The sequence below is a fragment of the Pithys albifrons genome, chromosome 32 (assembly GCF_047495875.1).
Source record: "Pithys albifrons albifrons isolate INPA30051 chromosome 32, PitAlb_v1, whole genome shotgun sequence".
NCBI classification, from domain to species: Eukaryota; Metazoa; Chordata; class Aves; order Passeriformes; family Thamnophilidae; genus Pithys; species Pithys albifrons.
Genome location: NC_092489.1, coordinates 894,559 through 917,535, shown reverse-complemented (window position 1 = coordinate 917,535; position 22,977 = coordinate 894,559). Strand labels below are relative to the sequence as shown.

The window sequence follows — 22,977 nt, the reverse complement described above, 5'->3', positions numbered from 1 at the left end:
ACTATAATAAAGAATACAATAATTCTGATCAATTAATGTGTCAAATTGACTTTTTGAGTGCTCAGAGCACTTAAAAAATAATTTGGTGTTTATACAGGTATTGAAAACCTTGACTCTAATGTCTCACTAAAGCAGCCCTAAAACTAGTCTTAAAACCAGCCCTAAACCAGCTCTTAACATGTACTAAAACCAGTCCTAAACCAGCCCTTAAACCAGCCCTTGCCCAGCACTAAAGCAGAAATAAGTGAGCCCTAAAACTAGCCCTAAATCAGCTCTAATACCAGCCCTAAATCCAGACTTAGAAGCAGTCCTAAACCAGCCCAAAAAGAAGCTGTAAATTAGCTCTAAATCCAGCGCTAAACCAATGCCTTAAAACCAGCCTTAACCCACCTCTAAACTAGCTCTAAACCAGTTCTAAACCAGCCCTAAACTGGCAGGGGGTTGGAATTGGATCCATGTCCAGAGGAGGAGTTGGGTTTTTAACTAACTCCTCAAGCTCAAGTCACAGAATCACAGGATTGTTTGGGTTGGAAGGGCCCTTAAAGCTCATCCCTTTCCAAGCCCTGCCGTGGGCAGTGTCAAAGGTTCACCTAGGTGGGCCTAAATTTGAGGTTTTTGAAGTTCAGCCTGGGCCTGGGGCTGTCAGCTGATCTGGGCTGGGCTAAGCCGACAGCTGGCTCCTCCCAGCCAATAGTGTTTTATTCCATACCATATTACGACATCATTTTCCAGGGAAGTAGGATCAGTGTGTGGGAGTGGTTTGGGCAGTCACCCCACAGCATTCCTGCCCAGAGGACACACACACGGTGCAGTCCCAGGAGAGATGGGGAGGACCAGGCCCAGCACCGGCCCAGCAGTTGTTTTGGGAAGTAAAATGTTTGATGTGGGTTCTTCTCTCTCTGCTCGGGTCTGGTTTTCTGGGGACTGAGTCTTCTAAGATACTTTGGGGTTAGAATAGTGGACTTTGTGTGTGTACTAGGAAGTAAGGAACTGTTCCTTGTTGCTCTTAATTTGTGTGAGTATTTGTACTCTCTCCTAGTTGTCTCTTTCTGTCTCTAAAATATATGTAGTTTTAGTATAAAGCTGGTTTGAAGGGTTTTTCCTTCCCCTCTCTTTTCCTCCCTTTCCTTGGTGTTGGGGTGGGAGGCTCTGACCCTGTACTTGGAGGGTTGGCATTTTGCCAGCTCAAACCAAGACAAGCAGGGACACCTTCCACTAGCTAAGGTTATTGGCACATTTTCCTCTTTCCAAGCAGTGAAGGATTTACAGTATTTCCAAATCAAATCTCTGACTCTCCAAAATCTCGGCTTTGACTCTCCAGAAAGTGCCCCAAAGCTGCAGAACTGACTGCAGGGTGTGACCCTTCCCCTGATACCTAAGAATTTAATGTAATTTTAGAAGGTGTTAGACTCATACAGTCTCTGCTAAGTTGCTCTGATCTGAAGTCTGAATATTAAAGTGCCTTTCTCACCAGCTGTCAGGCCTTGTCAAGGCCGAGCTGTTTTGAACAGGACACTTGCAAGATAACAGAAGACAAACAAGAGGAGAAGGCCCAACTGTCCCCCCATGACGAAGGGGGTAGATTGGCAGAACTTTTGGGTGGGCATAAAAGAAAAATGAGAATTCTGATTGACTGTTAAAAGTGGGTATATAAACCCTGTAACTTCCTGACCAGAGGGTCAAACCCCCTGGGTTTGAAAGTGGAAGCTTCTTCTAATAAAACCCTGTATCTTTCTCCATTAACCTGTCTTCAGTGTGTCTCTTTTCACAGGGATACACAAGTAGAACTAAACCCAACAAGCCCCTTCCCCCACCCCTCCCTCCTTCCCAGCTGTGCCTCCTCCCCCCTCAGCGGTGCAGGGAGCTGGGAATGGGGGTCCCACTCAGTTGTTGGTGGTGCTGCTGCTCAGGGAGAGGGGTTGGAGTCCTTGTCCTGCTCCCCCTGTGGGGTCCCCGTGGTTTAGGGCTTATCCTCTTTTATCCTGTTTCCTGCTGTTGAAAGAAACTGGGGCAATTTCCTGATTTTTTTTCCACTTCTTTTTTTCCTTCGGTTTTGGATACATGAGAAAAACCTCATTGTACCTCTATAAACAGGTACTGCTGGGGGGTTGTGGGGCCATCACCAAACTGGGCTTAACACCCAAAAACACAAAGAAAAAGGAGAGGACAAGGTTGGGAATTTATGGTTGTTTCATTGAATGGTCCAAGTGTCTCAAATGTGGGGAAAACTTGAGTTTGGGGGGTGGAAAATGACACAGGGGAGAGGAGAGAAGTCACACCCCAGACTCATCCCTTCCCAATGAGAGTGAGGACATTCCTGTGATCCAGGTCAGAGCTCCTGTCAGGGGATGAAAGAGGCCAAAGATTGGGTCAAAACCATCAGCAAAAGCCATTTCAAGTCCTTCCCAGCCCATATTTTGGGGAAGAAACACCCAATATCACCTGTCTCCTGCTCACCTGCCTGTGACTGCAGAGCTCCAGCCCCTGACATGCTTCTACCTCACTTCAAGAACCTCAATTACAAGCTTTTTTTATCATTTTAAGGAATTTCCACCTGTTTTCCTCCTGTTTGGCCCAAGCATTGACCCCTCAGGTGTTTCTGCATTCCCAGTGAGCCCCTTGCCCTGGCTGTGCTCATCCCCATTTCCCCAGGCCCAGGGGAGGCTGCAGAATGTAGAAATATGTTTTTAAAAAACAGATAAGAGGCCTGGCTGGTGCCATTTTTGGGGCCAGACTCTCCTCAGTCACGGTGTGAGAGGGTGTCCGAGGTCAGTGTCGCTCTCAGGACTTGTCATGGCCAGGGAAACAGATTGTGCCAGTCTGAGGCATCCTGGGGATGGACCTTCTGCAGCCAAAAAATATCACAGGGAGTGTATTTTGGCAGAAAAATGCTTCTTTCGGGCTCTGGGAAGACTTTTGGGTCTGTTACCTTTGGGGTCCATTTGCTTCTCCATCCCTGTGTTGAGGTTTCCAAACTCATGGTGAAAGTTGGGTTTGGTGGCCTCTAAAATGAGATCTGGGCTTGAAAAGAGCAGGGAAAGGCTGGAAAACCTCCAGAATCAATAGAATTTTTCCTCCAAGAGCCTTCCCTTGGTGGCCAAAAGCAGCCCCAGGAAGCCCCAGGGGAGCCAACCCAGCTGGGAGGGGAGGGAAGGGGCTGAGGGAGGAGCCCAGGGCTGGAGGGTCCCCCAGCCACCGACTCCCAGCCCTGCCAAGGGCTGCAAACTGAGCCCATTCCAGGAGCTTCCAGGTGCTCCACTCCAGCCCTGTGTCCCAGGCTGCTGCACCCCCTGAGCTCCCTCAGCTCCTGGCTCTGCAAGGAATTGGGAAACTGGGCTGATGGCAAGAGAAGCTGTGAAGATCAGCACTGTCAGCTGGTGGTGCTGCAGAGTGAGACCCAAATGGGAAATAGGGAGGAGGAGGCTTGAAAAGGACCCCAAAGTCCTGGGTTTTCAGGTGGGCAGGGGGGTGAGGAGGGTTTGGGGTGGTGTTCAGGGCACAGGGACACTTGTGCCCCATGGATTTGGGATTCCCATTTCCTCAGTGGCTTTGCATCCCATCAAACTCTCCCCAGAGAGATTTTTGGAACAACTGGTCACCTCCACTTGGCAGGAGAAGCCCAAGGCTGTTCCAGGCAGGAACCTGCAGCCAGTGTGGGTTGGAGTGAGGGCAGGGCAGGAGTGGAGACGGGTGAACAACACACCCAGCACCCCCCAGGTGGGACTGTCCAAGGGCTGTTGGGATAAAAAGCAGCTTTTCTTCATTTCAGCCCCATTTTGTGCCCTGATCCCTCTCCCTGAGTTTTTGGGGTCTGTGCAAAGGTTTCCTGTTCCTCTGGCAACGCTCTGCAGAGCAAGGGCTGGGGGCACAGGGCACAGTGGGGTCGGTTCTGTGGCACATGGGGGTCACAGGGCACAGGGGGATGATAATTGATCAACAACAATTTAATTATGAATAATTTAAGTATAAAATAGATTTAATAAGTTGAAAGAAAAATAAATATAGATTAATTAATAAGTGAATAAAACTTATTAAAAATAAAATATAAATATATAAAAGAGGAAAATATAAACAAATATAAAAAATAAATAAAGAAAAATATATATAGAATATGAAATAAAAGTATAAACAAAATATAAGTGTTAAATATTAATTTAAATAGCATGTTATACTATCTATATTATTTAATATATCATTTTATATAATATTATATATATAAAATATATGAAATAAACACACATAAATAAATGAACAATAAAAATAGTCAATTGAAATGTAATCAATAAATTAGAATTCATCTACGATCTAAATAATATATTATTATAAATAGAAATATATAAAATATACAAATATACAAGCAAATAAATTGGTTATGCAATGAAAAAATGAAAAATTATTGCTTATTAAATATTTTTAATATTCTAATAAATTATTATTGTTTATTTAGTATAATAAAAGTAGAACTATATAAAGACTACATAATATTTATTATATTCACATTATAATATCTATATTAGTGCATGGCAGTGAAAGCGACGAGGAAGAAGAGGAGGAGAAGGAGGTTGGGGATGTACCTCCAGGAGCCCTTTCAGCACCTTCCTCTCCCCCCACAGCCCCTTCACACCCCTCGGAGCAGCTTCACCCTCGGCAGTTGGTCTTTGTGGCTCCTGCGGCCACGGTGACACATGGACAGCAACTCAGAGCCTGGAGGGACACGAGCCCACCCATCTGCTGGGCTCTGCTCCTGCTCCAGAGGGGCCAAACCCCCCCCCGTTATCCCGGATCCCAATGTCCTGGGGGCAGGGACAGGGCACTGACCACCACCTGTGCCAGCCCTGCTCTACCCCGGAGGGGCCCCAGTGAGTGACGTCCCTCGGCCCCTCTGCCCCATCCCAGGAGGGCTCTGCTTGGGGGAGGGGTTTGGAGGGGCCAATGTCCTTGATGGGGCTGGATCCCTTCCCTGCAGGAAATGCTGGGCAGGAAAAGGAACTTCTCTGCCTTTTCCTGAGCTGCTGGTGGCCACAACCCAATGCTTTGCCCTCCAGAGGGTTTGCTGCCCACCTCCAGCCTGGGGCACAGTGTTGGCACCAGCAGGTTTTGTTCTTCTCACCCCATTTCCTTGGAAAGGATGGAAAATACAGCCAGTGCCCACGGACACCGTGCAGGGCTTCACCTGCTCAGCAGGGCTGGGGGGCCCTGCAGCCCCCTCTGGGATCACTCCAAACATCCCCAGGGCTTGACTTGGGGGTCTCCCCATCCCCAGGACACCCCTGGGTGCAGCTCAGGGCAGGAGAGGGAAGGACTGAGCTCTGAGGCTCTGCAGCTTTGCAGGGACAAGTGAACAAAGAGGAACCTTGTGGGTTTTCTGGGCTCCCAGAGAGCCTTGGGAGGTTTCCTCGCTGAGCAGAGGGATGTGGGGGACCTGCAGCTGAGGCAGAGTATTAAAAGCAGAGCAGGGAGCACAGAAGAAGCAAAGCTGTCTCCTCCCTCCCTCACAGGATGGTCCCATTGCAGGTCCTCACTGGTTCTGGGCTCTGCTGGGAACTGGAGGGGTTGGGCCACTGGTCCTGGTGGGCATCGTGGTGTGGCTGCTGCAGGGACAAGGTGAGGCATCCAAAAGGTATAAACCCCCCTGAGGACATTGTAAAACTCCCCCAAATGCATTGGAGCCCAGCTCCAGGCAGGGGCTGGAGGAGATTCCCCCTTTATTTCCAGCAAGGAGCAGCTCCTGGGTAGTGGCAGTTCCTGAGGGGTTGGAGGGCAGACCTGCCAGCAGGGGCTGATTGATGTGGGTTTGGGGTTGAGATACTGCAGGTTCCTCTCTCCACACTGATGGTGGTTGGAAAAACCCAGGGATTCCCTCTGTGTTGTGGCCAGGAGGACTTTCCAGGGCTCCAAATTAAAATTATAGACTCATGGTTGGGTGGGATTAAGGGCAGCTGGTGGTGGATCTTTGCAAAGATGGAAGTTTGAGGTGGAATCCTTCGTTCCTGGATCCTTCCAAACCCCACTGGGCTCCTCTGGGGGTGGCTGCAGATGGAGAATTTCCTCTGGGATCACCAGTTGCTGCTGACCTTGTCAGAGTAGGTGTAGGCACATTGGCCATTACCCTGGATGCCAAACCTACACCCAAGAGCACAGTCAGACCTCAGGGAAAGATTCCCATTGCCAGAGAGATGAGTGGAGGACTTTGCAGGGCTCCAAATTAAATTTAAATATAAACCAGAGGGACACTCATGGTTGTGTTGGAAGAAGGGCAGCCCCAACTAGGTCTAAACCAGCCTCTGCCTGTGTGTGCACCCACCCACAGCACAGGCTGTGCTGGGGCAGTTGGACCTGCTGGCCCTGCAGAGCTACCCTGAGGGGACACTGCACCACAACCTGTCCCTGCCAGCCCTACCCACCGTCCCCAACGCGGCTCAGGGACTCCCAGTGGCCCCTGGACACCAAAGAACCAAAGCCACGACCCCCAGAGTGCAGCCCTGCCCGTGATCAAAGGGCCACCAGGGCTGCCCTGCACAAAGCAGCCCCTGCAGAGCTGCCCAGAGACACAACTAAGGACACCACACATGATGCTTTTAGGAAACTCCAAGAATTGCTTGGCTCTTGGGAGGGCTCATTGTTTTATTCCAAATGTTCAGAGTTCCCCCTTTGGGGGCAGCGTGTCCAGCAGGCCACTGTTGTGTTCCATTTGGGCAGAAATATTTTTGCAAGGAATGCAGGTGGCACAGACGGTGCAGGGGGAGCTGCCAAGTCACCCCAGTGATCAGCCCTGCCCTGACTGGCACCAGCACTGCCCTTTCTCACACAGCTCTGGGGAAAACAAAGGTGTCAGGGTGCAGTTTCTAAACAAGGAACCCTTGAAAAGATCTGTTTAGGACCTGACAGCAAGGTGACTCAGGAGCAACCAGCACAGGAGTGGGCAGGAACTGTTGGCCAGAGGTCCATGCAGGAGGGGAGGGTGAATATCTTAATTTTATTGGACACTACAGAGGCATTTTCTGGGGTGGCCTCTGGAATTTTATTCTATTTCAAGATCACCAGTAACAGGGTTGTGTTTGAGTGCTGCAAATGAGGCCTGGATGGCCCTAACTCTCCTTGCCTTAGTGCTCAGGGGCTGGTGGGCATTCCAATGTCTGCTGATGGCTACACCTGAGACTAAACACTGAGTTCCCTGTCACAAATGCACTGTGGGTGGCACTGATTGAAAGAGACAATTGCAAATTTACTGATAAAATTCAGGTGGAAAAATGAGAAATGGAATTTATGGAGCATAACTTTTAAGTAACAAAAATCAGATCTGTTCCAGAAATGTCTTTGTGCACTGCCTATTTTAGATGTATCTGCTTGTGGTTTCATGGGAGCCTGAAAATGCTGCTCAGCCCATCGTTGTCACACCTGCAGCGTCAGGGGCTGAAGGAGTAAAGAGGACCCTGCAGGGAGGCTTCAGATCTGTTCCCTAAATCCCATTCTGAAAGGAGATTGAATGAGGGAGAGCTCAGTGAGTTCTCAGTGAGAGACAGGCAGCTGCCAGCAGGTCCAACCATCACACTGGATTTACACCATCTGATCTCTGCTGGGGGGTCCCTCTGGGCTCTGACCCTGTCCCAGACCCCTCTCCCAGCCCCTCGCTAGCCCAGAGGAGACACTGCCCGTGCTGGGATGCTCAGGGAGCACTGAGCTCTTGCCAGTGGCTTCCCTGCCCAGCCAAACAGGGCTGCCTGAGCTTCTCATCCATCACCAGCCCCAAGTCCTTGTCCTCTTTGGGGCTGCTCTCAATCCATTCTCCACCCAGCCTGTGTTTGTGCTCCATAATCATGTGACAAACTGTACTGAATGCAAATAGAACAGACTGTGGCTAAGCCTTATCCTCCCAATCCCCACAAGCAGAGGAAGTTTTTTATTCTGAGGAGGTTTTGTGTCAGGGACCAGAGTCGTGTCTGGGCCTGTCATGTTTGGTCCGTTGTTGTGCTCGTCGATGTGGTGTGAGAAAACAGTGCAGAGTTTGCCTGTGGAGAACTGAGGCCTGGAGAAAGAGCCATCAGTGTGAGCTGGAAGTGCTGAGAACTTGGGCTGTGCCCCAGGAAGAATGACGGGCAGAGCCGTTGTTGTCCCGGAGTCAGCCCCTTGAGCTGCTGCAGCCTGGGCTGGTGCGATGGGCACGCAGGGGCTGGTGCTGCAGCTGGCAAAGCTGCGCTGCAGAGAGAGGAGCCAGGAGGGGTGGGCTGGGCTGGGGGTGAGGAGGCCCAGCTGGGCCTGGTTTGGTGCAGGGCCCGGCCTGAAGGGGCACTGCCTGCCTGCCCTGCCGCCAGTGCCGGTGCACCTGCTGCTCCTGCCCCGCGGGCTGGGGAGATTGCAGGGCTGGGGATGTGCTGTTTGTGTGCCAAGGAACAGGATCCATTGGTTTGGGGAGATTGCAGGGCTGGGGATGTGCTGTTTGTGTGCCAAGGAACACGATCCATTGGCCTGGGGAGATTGCAGGGCTGGGGATGTGCTGTTTGTGTGCCAAGGAACAGGATCCATTGGCCTGGGGAGATTGCAGGGCTGGGGATGTGCTGTTTGTGTGCCAAGGAACAGGATCCATTGGCTTGGGAAGATTGCAGGGCTGGGGATGTGCTGTTTGTGTGCCAAGGAACACGATCCATTGGCTTGGGGAGATTGCAGGGCTGGGGATGTGCTGTTTGTGTGCCAAGGAACACGATCCATTGGCTTGGGGAGATTGCAGGGCTGGGGATGTGCTGTTTGTGTGCCAAGGAACAGGATCCATTGGCTTGGGGAGATTGCAGGGCTGGGGATGTGCTGTTTGTGTGCCAAGGAACAGGATCCATTGGCTTGGGGAGATTGCAGGGCTGGGGATGTGCCGTTTGTGTGCCAAGGAACAGGATCCATTGGCTTTGCTCACCAAGAAATTTGCTTTGCTACCTCAGCTGCGTTTTAGTGTCTTTATTTTGTGCTGAGAATCCTCCTGAACCTGGAACATTGGGAACAACCTGGTGACCCACATTCCCAGTGACCCACGTTGGGAACACACCAGGCTGGAGGTCTCCACATCCTCCTGGTTCCCTGTGGGCACTTGGATGAGTGCAGGGGGAGGAACATCCATCACGACACAGATAAATGTAGGAATTAATTTGGAAAATGTCTTTGTTAACTTTACAATCCAAAAAATCCCATCTGCTCCATCCCAACATTTCTTCTGGTGGCATGAAGCCCCCTAATTCCTCTCCAAATTCCTTAATTCCAATCTAAAGTTTGTCAATGACTCCTAGAGTCCCCAGAATTTAGTCTTAAATCCCCCCAATTTCACTCTCAACCCCAAAGATTCCTCCCAAAGTCCCCTTATTCCACCCAAAATTCTTTACTTCCACTGAATCATCCCCTGATTTTCACCTCATACAATAGTGATTCTATTCAAATTTACCTTAATTCCACCTCAAATCCATATGAACCCATATAATTCCCACTGTTTTTTCCCCAAATCCCCTGAATTCCATCTCAAATTCCTTTAATTCCACATTAAATTCCTCTCATTTTTTCCCAAATTCACAATTTCAACCTAAATCCTCTTAATTTTACTGAAGATCCCCATTAATATTTCCCCGACTTCACTTAATTCTAGCTAAAATCTCCTCAATCACAATTATTTCACTGAAAATTCTATCAATTCCAGCTAAAATTCCCAAATCTTTTTATTTTTGATTCAAATCCTCTTAATTCCGTGTAAAATTTCCCTACTTCTACCCCAAGTATCCCTAATTCTACTCCAAATATTATTTATACCAAAAATACCTTAATGACTCTTAGAATCTTTAATATTTGATCACAATTCCATAAGATTCCACAAAAATCCTTTAATTTCATAAAAAGAATATTGAATTTCATCTGAAATTCCTTTAATTCCACCCAACCTCCCCTTATTTCACCTCAAACTCCCTTAATTCTGCAATAAAATCTTTCAATTACACTCAAAATTCCCTTCATCCCATCCAAAATTCCCTAATTCCACCACAATTCTCTTATTCCCACCCCAATACCATCCCCAACTCAGCAGCCCCCCAAGTGCCCCCAAATCCCCCCCGGCCCCCTAAGTGCCCCCTTTGGAGCCCCAAATCCTGGGAAAGGGCCCCATGGGAAGGGGGGGCTGGGGGGAGTTGGGGGGGGTTGGGGTAGAATTGGGGTCTGAGGGTCAGTTAAGGGGAACTTGGGGGTGTCATGGAGGTCTGGGGGCGGCATTTACGAGCACTGGCGGGGAACTTGGGGGTCTGAGGAGACACTTGGGGGGTACTTGGGAGTCCGAGGATGGAATGTGGGGTTTGAAGAGTCTGTCAGGGGATACTTGTGAGTCCTGGATAAACTTGGGGGGCACTGAGGGGTCCGGGGAGGAGGTTTGAAGGTCCTGAATGGGTTTAGGGGGAGCACTTGGGAGTTCTGGGGGCACTTCTGGGGAAGTTTGAGGTCCGGACGGCACTTGGGGGGCCGGAAACCGGCTGGGATCGACCCGGTTGTGCGTGGGGTACACAGGAGTTGTAGTCCCGCCTGTGATTGGCCAGAACGGGCCGCGGTGCATGACGGGAGTTGTAGTACGGGACAGGCTTAAAATGGCGCGGGGGGCTCCATGCGCCGTAACCGCCCGCTGCATTCCTGAACGTTGATTGGCTGCGAGCGGAGAAGGGCACGCCAGGCAACCAGTCAGAAACGGCGCAGGCGGAGGGCGGGACTCGAGGGCGCTGCCGGGAGAGGTGAGCAATGGCAGCGAGTTTGGGGTGATTTCGGAAAAATTTGGGAGTATTTGAGGGGCATTTGGAGGACTCTGGGCGGGTTTTGGGGGCCCCTGCCGACCCGCCCGCTCCTCACAGACGTCCGGCACCCCCCCGGGGCAGTTTTGGCCGTGAAGGTGAAGAAGCCGGGTAAGCCCCTCCCCCACCCCGGAATGCGCCTCAGAACGCCCCAAATCCCCCCTGAAAATACTGTTGAAAGCCCCAAACCCCCCCATCCGGGACCCCCAAACGTCTCTGGAGCCCCGCAAGATGCCCAAAATTCCCTTCTGGACTCTCCGAGCTTCTGAAACACCCTCGGTCCTTCAAACACCCCAGAGATCCCCCAGTCCCCCTCCTAGACCACCAATCCTTTCTCAGACCGCCTAAAATGCCCAGGAACCACCGAACTACCTTAAATCTCCCCCGAAAATACCCCTGAGAGCCCCAAACCCCCAACCCGGGACCCCCCAAACTCTCTGGACCCCCCTAGGATGCCCCAAATTCCGCACCTGGTCTCTCCCGAGCTTCTGAAACACTCTTGGCCCCTCAGACACTCCAGAGACCCCCCAAACCCTCTTCCAGACCACCAATCCTTTCCCAGACTGTCTAAAATACCCAGGAACCACCGAACTACCTTAAATCCCCTTCCCAGAATCCCAAACCTCAGCCAGACAGTCTAAACTGCCCAGGAATCCCTGAACTACCCCCAGAACTGCCCTAAACTCTCTCCCAGACCCCCAAAGCATGGCAGGACCCACTAAACCCCCTTCTAGGACACATAACCCTCCCTAAATTCCCTCAACCTCCCCCCAGACTCCTACCCAGACATCCCCCCACCCCCCTAAAGACCGCCAGGACCCCCAAACCACATCGAGCCGCCCCCCCCCCCCCCTCCATTCTCTCCCACTCTCTCCAAACCAATCCAGGACCCTCAGGCTACTTCCAGACATTCCCAAACCACCCCAGGATTCCCCTGAACTCCCTACCAGAACCCCCAAACTCTCCCCAGACCCTGCAAAACCACCCCAGGGCTACTCAAAAGCCTCCCAAACCCCCCAAACCACGCCAGGTCTCCAAAACTGGGATCTCAAAATGACAACTGAAAGAGGGAGAACTGAAGCTGAGTGAGACACATGGGCAGGCCTAAGAAGCAGGAAAATGGGATTTATTGATTGGTTTTTTTCCTAGAAGCTGAAAGGGGCCATTTGGGGATGATGCTCTTGGAAAAGGGAATGGTGTGAGCGAGTGAGGGGTGAGCACAGTTGGGGGAACAAGCCCCAAAGGGGCTTTGCTTGAGGAGCCTCCCTGGATGGTGGAAACTCCTGGGATCCTCCCATTCCCCCACATGGAGGTGCCTGGCACAAATCTCCTAAAACCCCAAACCATCAAAATTTGGCTAAAACCCCCACTAAAATATGAAATTAAGATGAAAGCAATTCCAACCACCAAGATTCACCTCCCAAAAACCCTCCCAAAACTTTGCTCTCTGTGGTCTCTCCACTTTGGGGCTCTGGGGGTCCCTGCTGGCAGGCTGTTGGGGGTGCCTTATGTTTTGGGGTCCCCTGTCTGGGGTTCTTCCTTTTCCAGGCTGCTGGAGATCCCGGGAATTTCAGGGGTCTGACTCTGTGATCTGACCCCTTTGGGCTTCTGGGATTCCCCTCTCTTCAGGGTCCCACTCAGGACTCCTGAGGGTCCCAGGGGTACTTTTGCCCCTGACCCTGTGCTGTGGGTGCTTGGGAACCTCCTGGGACCCCAAAACAGGGATTCCAGAGAGGGGGCACCCTCAGCAACCTGGAGAGTAAAGTGCCTTTGGAATCACCACCCTAAGCAGAGAGTCAGAGGAGAAGCTCCACTATCCCCCAGCTCCACTATCACCCATCTCTGCTCCCCATCTCCAGAGGTCACCAGGCATCTGGTGTCCATAATAAGCTCCAAACTACCGAGATTCAGGCCAAAAACAACCCTCATCAACCTCAAACTTGCAAGACATCAAGATTCATCCAAAACTCATTTCAAAATATGGAAATTAACCCAAAAAACCCCTCCCAGAAGTTCCCCTCTTCTGGTCTTTTCAGTTTGGGGTTCAGGGTCCCCCCCTGTCTGGGATGCCGAGGGACCCACGTGTATTAGGGTGGGTGGGTAGACCTGTTCTCTCTCCGGGTGATGGGTAGACCTGTTCCATTTCGGTTCCCTGGGTAGACCTGTTCTCCCTGAGACCGCCAGGTAGTCCCGTTCTATGTCTGATGGGTAGACCTGTTCTCTCCCGGTCCCCTGGGTAGACCTGCTGTCTCTGGCACACCTTCTCTTTAACCCGCGGGCCTCCCTCCCTTCTCTGCCCCTCCACGGGCAGACCTGGCGGCGCCGGCGGACGGGTAGACCTGTTCTCTCAAAAGCCCATTGCTCACAACGCCTCCCAAAACTGCTCTGTCTGCCCCGCTGGGCCTCCCCTGCTGATGGAGGGAGCAGGGCCGACCCAGGAAGATCACCAGGAGAAGTGCAGGGGACAGCCACGCTCCTCCTTTTCCTCTTCTGGTGCTCCGAGTGCACACGAGGAGGTTTCAAGTCAGCAGGAGAACAGGGAAAGAGAAGGGGCCTCCAAACTCCACAGTGCCCCTGCTGCCCCACCAAGGGCCATAAGGGCTGTACCAGGGAACACGAGAGCCGGGATGGGCCCGGACAAAGCCCCCAAGGGCACCAGGATGTGCCTCTCCTTGGAGCCTGCGCTGGGGCTGCCGCGGGGTGGGGCCGGAGCTGCACACAGGGACAGCAAAGGGCCCTGACAAAGTGCTGCGGGACCCCCGAGCCAAGTCCCGAATAGCCTGGAGGGGCTCTGGGGGTTTGGTTTGTGTTCGAGGGTTGGTTGGGGTTTGAGCGACCCCAAAGCTGAGCTGGGAATGCCCCTTGGGGGCTATTGGGGTACCAGGGTGGTGTTTTTGCGTGTCCCAGTGTTGGTTCCTGGCACAGCCCCTTGGTGGGCGGGGGGATGCGGGGACCCCCCTTGGTGGGGTTGGTGTGCCTGTGTCAGGCCCTTCATTGGCAGGTTGGGGAGGGGACCTCCCAGTACACATGGGACCCCCAGAGCCTGAACAGGGAAGCCCTCCAAAACCCCAGAGTGAAGAGACCAGAGAGGGGGAACTCCTGGCAGAGCTTTTTTTGGCTGACTCTTGATGTTTTGCATGAATCTTGTGGGTGCAGGGGGGTTGGAATTTTCAGGGGGTCACAGGGCCAAGGAATGTGGGCTGTAGGGGCTTGGAGAAGTGGAATGGGGGGTCCAGGGAGACTCTGTGCTCAGGAAAGGGGTTTCAGGGGTCCCTGATGTCGAACAAAGGGACTCATGGGGTAAGGGCACCCAGGATAGCCAGAAAAAGGGGTTCAAATGAATTCCCAGTGTCCCATAAAGGGGAGAGTCTGTGGTCTGGGAAATGCAGGAGTGGGGATCCCAGAGTCAAGAAAAAGAGGGGTGTGGGGACTGCAAAAGGTGGGATGCCAAGGAAAGGGCGTGCAGGTGGATATTGGTGCAGGATAAGGGGGTGCAAGGGCTCCCCGGTGCCTGGGAATGTGGGAACAGGAGGGGCTCAAGATGAAGAAAAAGCAGGACTGGAGGTGGGGAAAGATTATTGGGGAGTGCAGGGGGTCCCTGTACACAGAAAGAGGAGTCCAGGGGGTGTCAGGTTAAAGGAAAAGGGAGTGTGGATTCTGAGAGATGTGGGATGTGTGGGAAAGGGGGATCATAGGGATCCTGTAGTCAAAGAAATGGGGATTCGGGGACTGGAAAACCAGGAATGGGCAGGTAGGGGGGTCCTGGACCCCCGGCAGCCTGGAGAGGGTGGGGACCCTTGAGAAGCAGAACCCCCAGTACACAGGAGACCCCCAACAGCCAGGACAGGAGGGACACCCAGAACCCCAAAGAAGAGAGGCCAAAGACAAAAAACTTCTGGGAGTGTTTTTTGGTCTGAACCTTGGTGTTTTAGAGGTTTTTTAGGCCACGAGGAGCCCAGTGATTTCTAGAGATGGATTGGGGCAAGAGGAACCCCCAACCCATTGTGCTCACACCTTCTTTTTTCCCCCAAAAAAACAGGATTTCTCCTTTCCAAAGCTTGGCCAGGTGGAGGAGGAGGCTGCGAGGAAGAGGAAGATGCCCCGGGACCACCAGGCAGGTGAGGAGGAAGTCAGTGCCCCTTTGCCCCTCTCTTGTGCTGCATCTTCCAGCCCAGCATGGCCCCTGCTGCAGGACAACCCCGCTGCCGATGCCGTCCTGCCGGGGCCGGGTTTGGGGGGATGTCCTTGGCCCTCCCTGTGGGCTGGAGGCAAATGCCCTGAGTGTCCTTGTTCCTTCCTGCCCCAGGCCCCGAGCTGAGCACGGGGAGCACGGAGGACAAATCCCCCCAGCAGAACCTGGTGGCAGAGGCCACCTTGAACAGCTCCACAGAGCAGGAAGACACCAAGGAGAAAAAGCCACGGAGATCCCGCAGGAGGAGAAGCTCTCAACCGAGTTTTGGGTCCTCTGAGCAGGAAAGAGGCACCCAGGGTGGGAAAGATGGCCAGAGCTTCAACCAGAGCTCTAACCTGGGGGTGCAGCAGCAGCTTCAGAGCAGGGAGAAGCGCTACAAATGCTTGGAATGTGGGAAGGGATTCAGCTGGAGCTCCCACCTGATCCAGCACCAGATGATTCACACTGGGGAACGGCCCTACACATGTAGGGAATGTGGGAAGTGCTTCAGTCAGAGCTCCACCCTGATCTGCCACCAGATGATCCACACTGGGGAACGGCCCTATGAGTGTTCCCAGTGTGGGAAGAGGTGTCGGACCAGCTCAGATCTCCTCGTGCATCAGCGCACACACACAGACGAGAGGCCCTTCTGCTGCACTGACTGCGGGAAGAGATTCAAACATAACTCCACCCTCATCAGCCACCGGCGGCTTCACACCGGGGAGAGGCCTCACAAATGTGGGGACTGTGGGAAGAGCTTCATCCGTAACTCTGAGCTCATCATCCACCGGATGAACCACACTGGGGAAAGGCCCTTTGAGTGTTCCGAGTGTGGGAAGAGGTTTCAGAGAAGCTCACATCTCCTCAGACATCAGCGCACACACACAGGGGAGAGGCCGTTCTGCTGTACCGACTGCGGGAAGAGATTCAATCGGAACTCCACCCTCATTACACACCGGCGCATCCACACTGGTGAGAGGCCTTATGACTGTGACGAATGTGGGAAGAGCTTCACCCACAGCTCTCCCTTGACCAAGCACCAACGGACCCACCAGTGAGGGAAGATGCACGAGTGCCCCAAGTGTGGGAAATCTTCATCTGCTGCTCCATCTCTATCACCCACATTAGTTGTGACCCACATTACGAAGACCCCTCACTGGTGGTCTCCACATCCTCCTGGCTCTCCGTGGCCACTTCATTTAACCCGTGGAGCATGGGTTTAGTTAGGCCCAGATTTAGGCTTTAGTATTTAGAGCAAGGCCCTGGAAAATCAGCTGACTGGAGCTGGGTCAGCCCAGCTGACTCCTACTGGCCAACTCTATTGCATCCCATATTCTGACATCATCTCAGATAGAAGAAGAGAGGGAGGAGGGATTTTCCTTCTTCTTGCCGGCTGAACAAGGAGTTTCTTGGCATTGCAGAGCTTGTGGGGGGAGACCAAGATACAGGGGAAGTTGAAATTTATTTCCTGTTTGTTCTTGCTACCTTTTATTCTTAGTGTGGGGTTTGTATTTTATTTGGTTTCTATTTTATTTTCTGTTCCATATACCTTGTTCTGCTGAACTATGTGCTGTGTTTTGGTTCTTGGGGGACAGAAGAGGAGACTTTTCCTCTGAAATGATTACTTGGCATTTTGCCATGTCAAAGCCATCACATATGGGGACACAGACTGAAGTGGGAAATTCATTGGGAAGGGGCATTTGCTGACTTTTGACCCTCAAAATCTCCCCTGCTCCATACCCTTAGTTTATCTTGTGGCCTCAAGGAATCCTGAATGGTGTTTCAGAACTTTTCTAAACTCAGTAATTCCATAATTCCAATTTTCTGTGGCTCTGCCTGTCTGTGGGCCCCCCAACCCAACCCCATGCATATTCACATGGTTCATTTTGGTTTTTTCATTTTATTTGATCCATCTTCATCCTTTAGAATCACCTGAAATTGGGATTAAAATAAAGAAATTGAACAAAGACATCTAAATTTCCACCATTCCCCTGGGACCTTGGGCAGGAATTTGGGGTTCAAAGGGATATTCAGGAAGATTTCAGGGTTCTGTTGGGATTTGGGAGAGTCTTCCCCAAAACTGGAGGTCTCCAGCCGGACTGACATTTCTCCATCATTTTGCAGTCCAATATCTGAGAGGGATTGATCTGTCAGCTCATAAAACCTCAATCCCACCCCAAAATGTCTCCTTGTCAACTTGAAATGACTCAATCCCATCCCAAAATGGTTTAATGCGACTTAAACCCACTTAGAGGGAGTCAGCAGCAGGAGAAGGGGTGCTACAAACCCAGGGAGGATGGGATAAAATTGGGAGGGCTTGGGTGAAAATTGGGAGGGTTGGGATGGGACTTGGAGGGGAATGGGGTGGGGATTGAGAGACAAGAGATGGGGTGTGTGGAAAAAGTGAGGGAGCTTTTGGGGTCCCCTCCTGTCCTGAGGGGGTTACTGTGAGGGAGTGTGGGGGACATGTGACATCAGCTCTTGCAGTGGGGCCCCATAGGGAGGGACACAGGGAGCTCTTTTTGATGGAATCCTGCTGCTTTCCATGAATTTTGGAGGATAGAACCCTCTTTTGGGGTCCCTCTCATTCTGGTGGATGCTGAGATAACCCCATTTGGGAGTTCTTTCTGCTGTTTTAAACCATTTTTAGGGGCTCTTGGGAGTCCCCCCCCTTATTCTGGGGGTTGCACTTACCCCTCTGGCTCCACTGGTGGCTGAGGGGGATTATAATCCCCAATTCTGAAGTGTGACAAGTGACTTGTGGGGAATCCAGTTTTGGTGGACATCCCACCTGCAGGAGGGTGTCCCCCCTTCCTGCAAGGCTGCTGGGGTGGGGCTGGGGTGGGGCTGGGACCCCTCCCCACACAGCTCACACAGTGACCACCCAGAGTATTTCTGGGGTGACAGGGCTTCTTCATGCACTGGGACCAGCCCAGCCGGTGTCACAGAACCCCAGAATGTGCTGAGTGGGAAGGGACCCCCAAGGATCATGGAGTCCAACCCTCAGCCCTGCACAGGCCCATCCCCAAGAGTCACACCCTGTGCCCCAGAGCATCATCCAAACCCTCCTGGATCTCTGTCAGCCTTGAGGCTGTGCCCACTGCCCTTGGGAGCCTGGTCAGTGCCCACTACCCCCTGGGGGAAGAACCTCTTTGTAAGATCCAACCTAATCCTGCCCTGGCACAACTCCAGCCATTCCCTGGGTGCTGTCCCTGGTCCCCACAGAGCAGAGATCAGTGCCTGCCCCTCCTCTGCCCCTGCCCAGGAAGTTGTACCTGCAATGAGGTGTCCCCTCAGTCTTCTCTTGTGCAGCTGAACACACCTAGTGCCCTCAGCTGCTCCTCACACGCTGCCCCTGCAGGCCCTTGCCCATCTTGGTTGCCTCCTTTGCACACTTTCTATTGCTCAATCTCTTCCTTCTTTTGTGGTGCCCCAAAGTGCCCCAATATTTCAGGTAAGGGAACTGCCAGGGCTGTGTGATGTGGGGCCTGAGGGTGCCCAGGGGACATTGTGACACTGCAGGGCCTGCTGGAACGCAGTGGACACTGTGACACTGCAGGGCCTCCTGGAACCCAGGGGACACTGTGAAACGGCAGAACCGAGGGGACTTTGTGAGAGGGAGAGAGTCACCAGCCCTGCATGGCACCGGTCAGCAGCACAGAGGGTCAGTGGCCACCCCTGGTGGCACAAGAGGAGCCCAACTGGGCCTCTGTGTGTCCAGCAGCAAAGGCAGACAGACACACCCTTTAAGAAGAGGCAGCTGCCGCTGCTCCTGAGTGTGCCCAGCAGGGCAGAGAGACGGAGAGGCTGCACAGGAGGAGACAGATGCAGCTGCTCCTGGTGACCCCACAAGGGGTGGTTGTAGGAAAGGGAGTTTTGAGGCTGGCAGATGTGAAATTAAATTTCCTGAACAGCAACCCTTGGAGATAAGCAAAGGACAACTGATCTTCTGCCACTGGCAGGCCCAGGAACCAGAACACCACAGGCTGTTTGTGTTTGCATGTGTTTATATTCCTCTGTCTGCTCTCACCCTCCCAAACCCCCCATACCTGCTGGGTCTGTTTTCCATCTGCAAGGAGGTCGAAAGCCCTGAGCCATCCCCCCATGCCTCCCCCATGTCTCAGAGGTCACCAGTTCCCCTGCCCCTGCCTTGAACACCAGTCCCTGAGTCCATATATTGTAACATGAGATTTCAATAAACATCTTTGCTTTGTTTGAGCTTCTGATTGGCCTTGTGGTTCATTCCTGTGGAGACCCAGATCCATCATGACAAATGGAGCCCAAACGTGGAGCCTTGGGAAAGATCCCCCATATTTAGGGACTTGCCTTTGTAACCCCGACAGGGCAGGAGAGACAGGAATGACATGAAGTCTTTGTCCTGGTGATGGGCAGCAGTTCAGCTTGGGAAAAAGGCATAATTGGTGCCTGTCTGCTGGACAGAAGGTGATCGACTCTGGAAATGGGAAGAATCTCAAAGGGGGAATAAACATGACTGAATTATCGTGAGCAAACAGCTCTGAAACAAAAAGATTCAGTAACGGGGTCAGTGTCTAAGCCAGCTTGTGAAGCCAGAGCTCTGAAAGAACTTGAAGGGACAGGGTGAAGCTAAAAGAGATCAGTACCCCATAAAACTAAAAATTATTTGTTTGTGAAGCCAGTGCCCTGAAACTGTTTGCATCCAAAACTTTTTGACAGGCCGGAGCGAAACTAGATACAAGAACTGGAGTCCCCCCGTTTTTTTGGTGTTGTTTTTGTTTTGGTTTTTGTTTGTTTGTTTCATTTTGTTTTGTTTGTTTTGTTGTTTTTTTTAAGATAAGTCCCTGGAGGTCTTTTAAGAATGCACTCTTTGGTGTTGGGGGGAAACATTATGGAGATGAGATCTAAGCTCTCTGTGGAGCAGAGGAACGTGCTCTGGATGATGAGGTGCTGCTTGAACAGAGTGAGCTCCAACTAAATGACTCTCCTTTCCAACACTCCCTGCTGTGGGCACAGCTGCCCTCTGAATGTGCTGCTGCCAGTGATTGCAGCTGCCCACCAAAGGATGCAGCAGGAGAAGCAGCTGCACCCCCCGTGCCGCTGTCACACGCAGCGTTCCTGCCCGGGGCAGAGAAAGGCCCAAAGAGCAGCAGCCCCTGCCCTGCTCTTGCCGGACCCCCCTGCAGCCCTTCCCGCCTGGGGCACTGATGCCAATGGGTGGGATGGGGGCGGAGAGAAGCCGAGCCAGGCAGAGGCAGCGCCGAGCCCGGCGCAGAGCAGAGCGGAGGATGCTGCGGGCGGGGCCGCCGCCGCCAGCCCCGGGGCCGGTGGCAGAGCCCGTGATGGTGCCAGTGCCGGTGCCAGATGCGATACCCGGCGGGAGAGCGCCCCGCTGCCCCTGCCCGCTGAGCCCCGGCCCGGCCAGGAGAGCTCCGAGCAGCCGCCAGAGCGCAGAGGCGGAGATGGCTCCGACAGCAGCACGGACAGCCCCCCAGCGCTGCCGCCGCAGCCCCAGCACCCAGCGCAGCACCGCCAGAAACTGCAGGAACGGCCCGGCCCAGCCCGGCCCAGCCGACAGGCACAGAAACCCATTGGCAGGAGCGGCCAGAGATGCCGAACTGGGACAGCCACAGATTATGATCAAGCAGCAGCACTGTCAGGTTAACAACTGGTAATACCTTATTATGAATATTGATTTAACTCATATTTAGTTAACTATGTCTTCACCTTTATCACGATGTAACAAAATATCATAACCCTTTCTAGTAAAAGGAATAGTGGAAGCTGTTTCGTGTCAAACCAAACTTTTTGCCTTTTCCAAATAGTATTAAAATTGAATATAAGGCTTATTCCTATTAAGAGAAGGGAAACAATAATGCCTTTAAGAGAAAAGCTTTCAAGAACCTGCAAACATGTCACCTTTCTGTATCTCAGTTTCTAACATATTTTGTAGCAGTCACACTCTAAGATAGTGTCGTGCTGTAGGTTTAATATTCCAGTTATTTATCAAATAAATTCATTGTTTCATTTTATTCTGCAAAGTTATGGCATAGAAACACACAAGTCTGCCCTTTTGTAAAGTATCATTATTGTTATTAAGATCAATGTTTTTGTATCTGAAAAAGGTGTTATATAGCTAAACTAGTATAATTTTTGGTGTGTAAATTATCTGTCAGGTGAAAAGTACTTTCTAAATTTCAAATTGCTTTCCAAAGTTCTATGGCTTTAAAAGATTTTTCTAATCATTTGAACACCTACTGCAAATAGTAATAATTGTTATAAAGTTTAAAATCTGTTTAATACCTTTGTTCCTAAGCTTATTAATGTTTTCCCTGTTAACAATTCCCTTCATGGTATGAATGAGTGTGTTGTTCGTTCCTTTTACTCCTACCTGCATTAACTATCAGTGTTTCAATGAGTTTCTCTATAATTTACTGTACTCTAATGGCTCAAGAAGAAGCCAACACTGGAGTTGTGGTGTTGGGAAGTGGTGAGACTCCTGCAGTGGCAGCTGAGGTGACTTGGCTGGGAAGGGTCGCACAAAGCTCTCTCCTCACTCTCTCCCTTCTCGGCCTGTTTTCCTCAAAGCTGTAGCACTTGCAAGTTACATTGGAGTGAGATGTAAATAATGGATAAAATCAGAATTTTAAAATGATCAACAGTTCTCTTACTGGAGATCATTAATGGAACCTTCACACAATTGGTAAAACACATATTTAAGTTGTCAAGTCCAGAAATGAAAATATTTTTACAGAATTTGTTAATCTTTAGCATTCAGTACTAGCAATTGTTTTAAGCTTTTGTTTGACCAAGTGATGATAATCCAACCAAGCAAGCAAATTCAAAGGTAGCCTTACTAACCTTTCTCTAAATTATTGATATCCATGACAGGAACCAATACAATGGAAGTTTTACAGATGTAATAACTTTTGCTGAGTGTTCAAATAATCATGCCCTGTATTTTTATGGATCCACACCCAGCAAATATCCAATGATACCTCTCTTATTTGCCAGGCAAGAACAAGGAAAAAAGGGGCAGTATTTGCTTGTATGTGTATGAAAGAATTTTTGAACATTAAATGGAACATGAAGGAGAGATATGTCCACGTTTTAGAAAATTATATTCTTATCAAAGCAGCAACTCAAGAAACAAGGAAAAGTGTGAGGTTAAGACAAGCACAATTTCTCATTTCATAATTATAAGGCAGAGCAAGTAAATTCCTAAGGCTGTTTTGAGTGATTGCATGAATGGGGGCTGGCCTGGATGGATGTGTGTGAGTACAGGAATCATGTATGGATGTGACTCCTGAATGCACTTACCCCACTGACAGAGCCACAACTGCCCCATCTATGCACAGGGACCCACAGACAAGAGCACAAAGTTATTCATTTGCAGAAATACTTATATAAACTTAAAGTTCAAAGTAAGCACAAACCCTAAAAAATAATTACAGCTATTTGTATGATTGAGACTATTAATTTATAAGTCAATTTAATTGAAAATTTTATGGATAACATAATTAAAGATTCATAAGAATAAATTCTGAATGAAACAGTGATATTCTAAATCAATACATACAGGCTTTAAGGACTCCAGAACCCTTTGGATGACTTCTTTATCTTGAAACCCTAGTTGGAAAAGCATTTATTCTGGTATTGTTGGGTCTGGTATTAATGGGTCTGTTTCCATTTTTGTATTATGCTCTGAATTTTTGTTTATTGTCTTGTATGCAATGCATGAATTATTGTAAATTTAAAAGTTTCAGTTTTTCAGGTATAAAGCAAGAAAGGCCGAGATGTAGGAATGGGAGTTTTGGAGATGGCAGATGTGGAGTTAAATTTCCTGAACAGCAACCCTTGGAGATAAGCAAAGGACAGCTGATCTTCTGCCACTGGCAGGCCCAGGCACCAGAACACCACAGGCTGTTTGTGTTTGCATGTGTGTATTCTGTCTGCCCTCACCCTCCAACACCCCTCACCTGCTGGGTCTGTGTTCCCTTTGCAAGGAGGTCAAAGCCCTGATTCACCCCCCAT

The 22,977-nt window shown here is 50.9% G+C and overlaps 1 protein-coding gene across 1 annotated transcript in view; it reads left to right on the top strand.

Moving 5' to 3' along the window:
* The window catches only part of LOC139684145 (uncharacterized), a 1,342,464-nt gene that overhangs the window by 783,995 nt on the left and 535,492 nt on the right, over positions 1–22,977 (top strand). Inside the window, 1 exon segment of the mRNA XM_071579746.1 lies at positions 15,350–16,021. Within this exon segment, the coding sequence (XP_071435847.1) occupies positions 15,350–16,021 (672 nt within the window).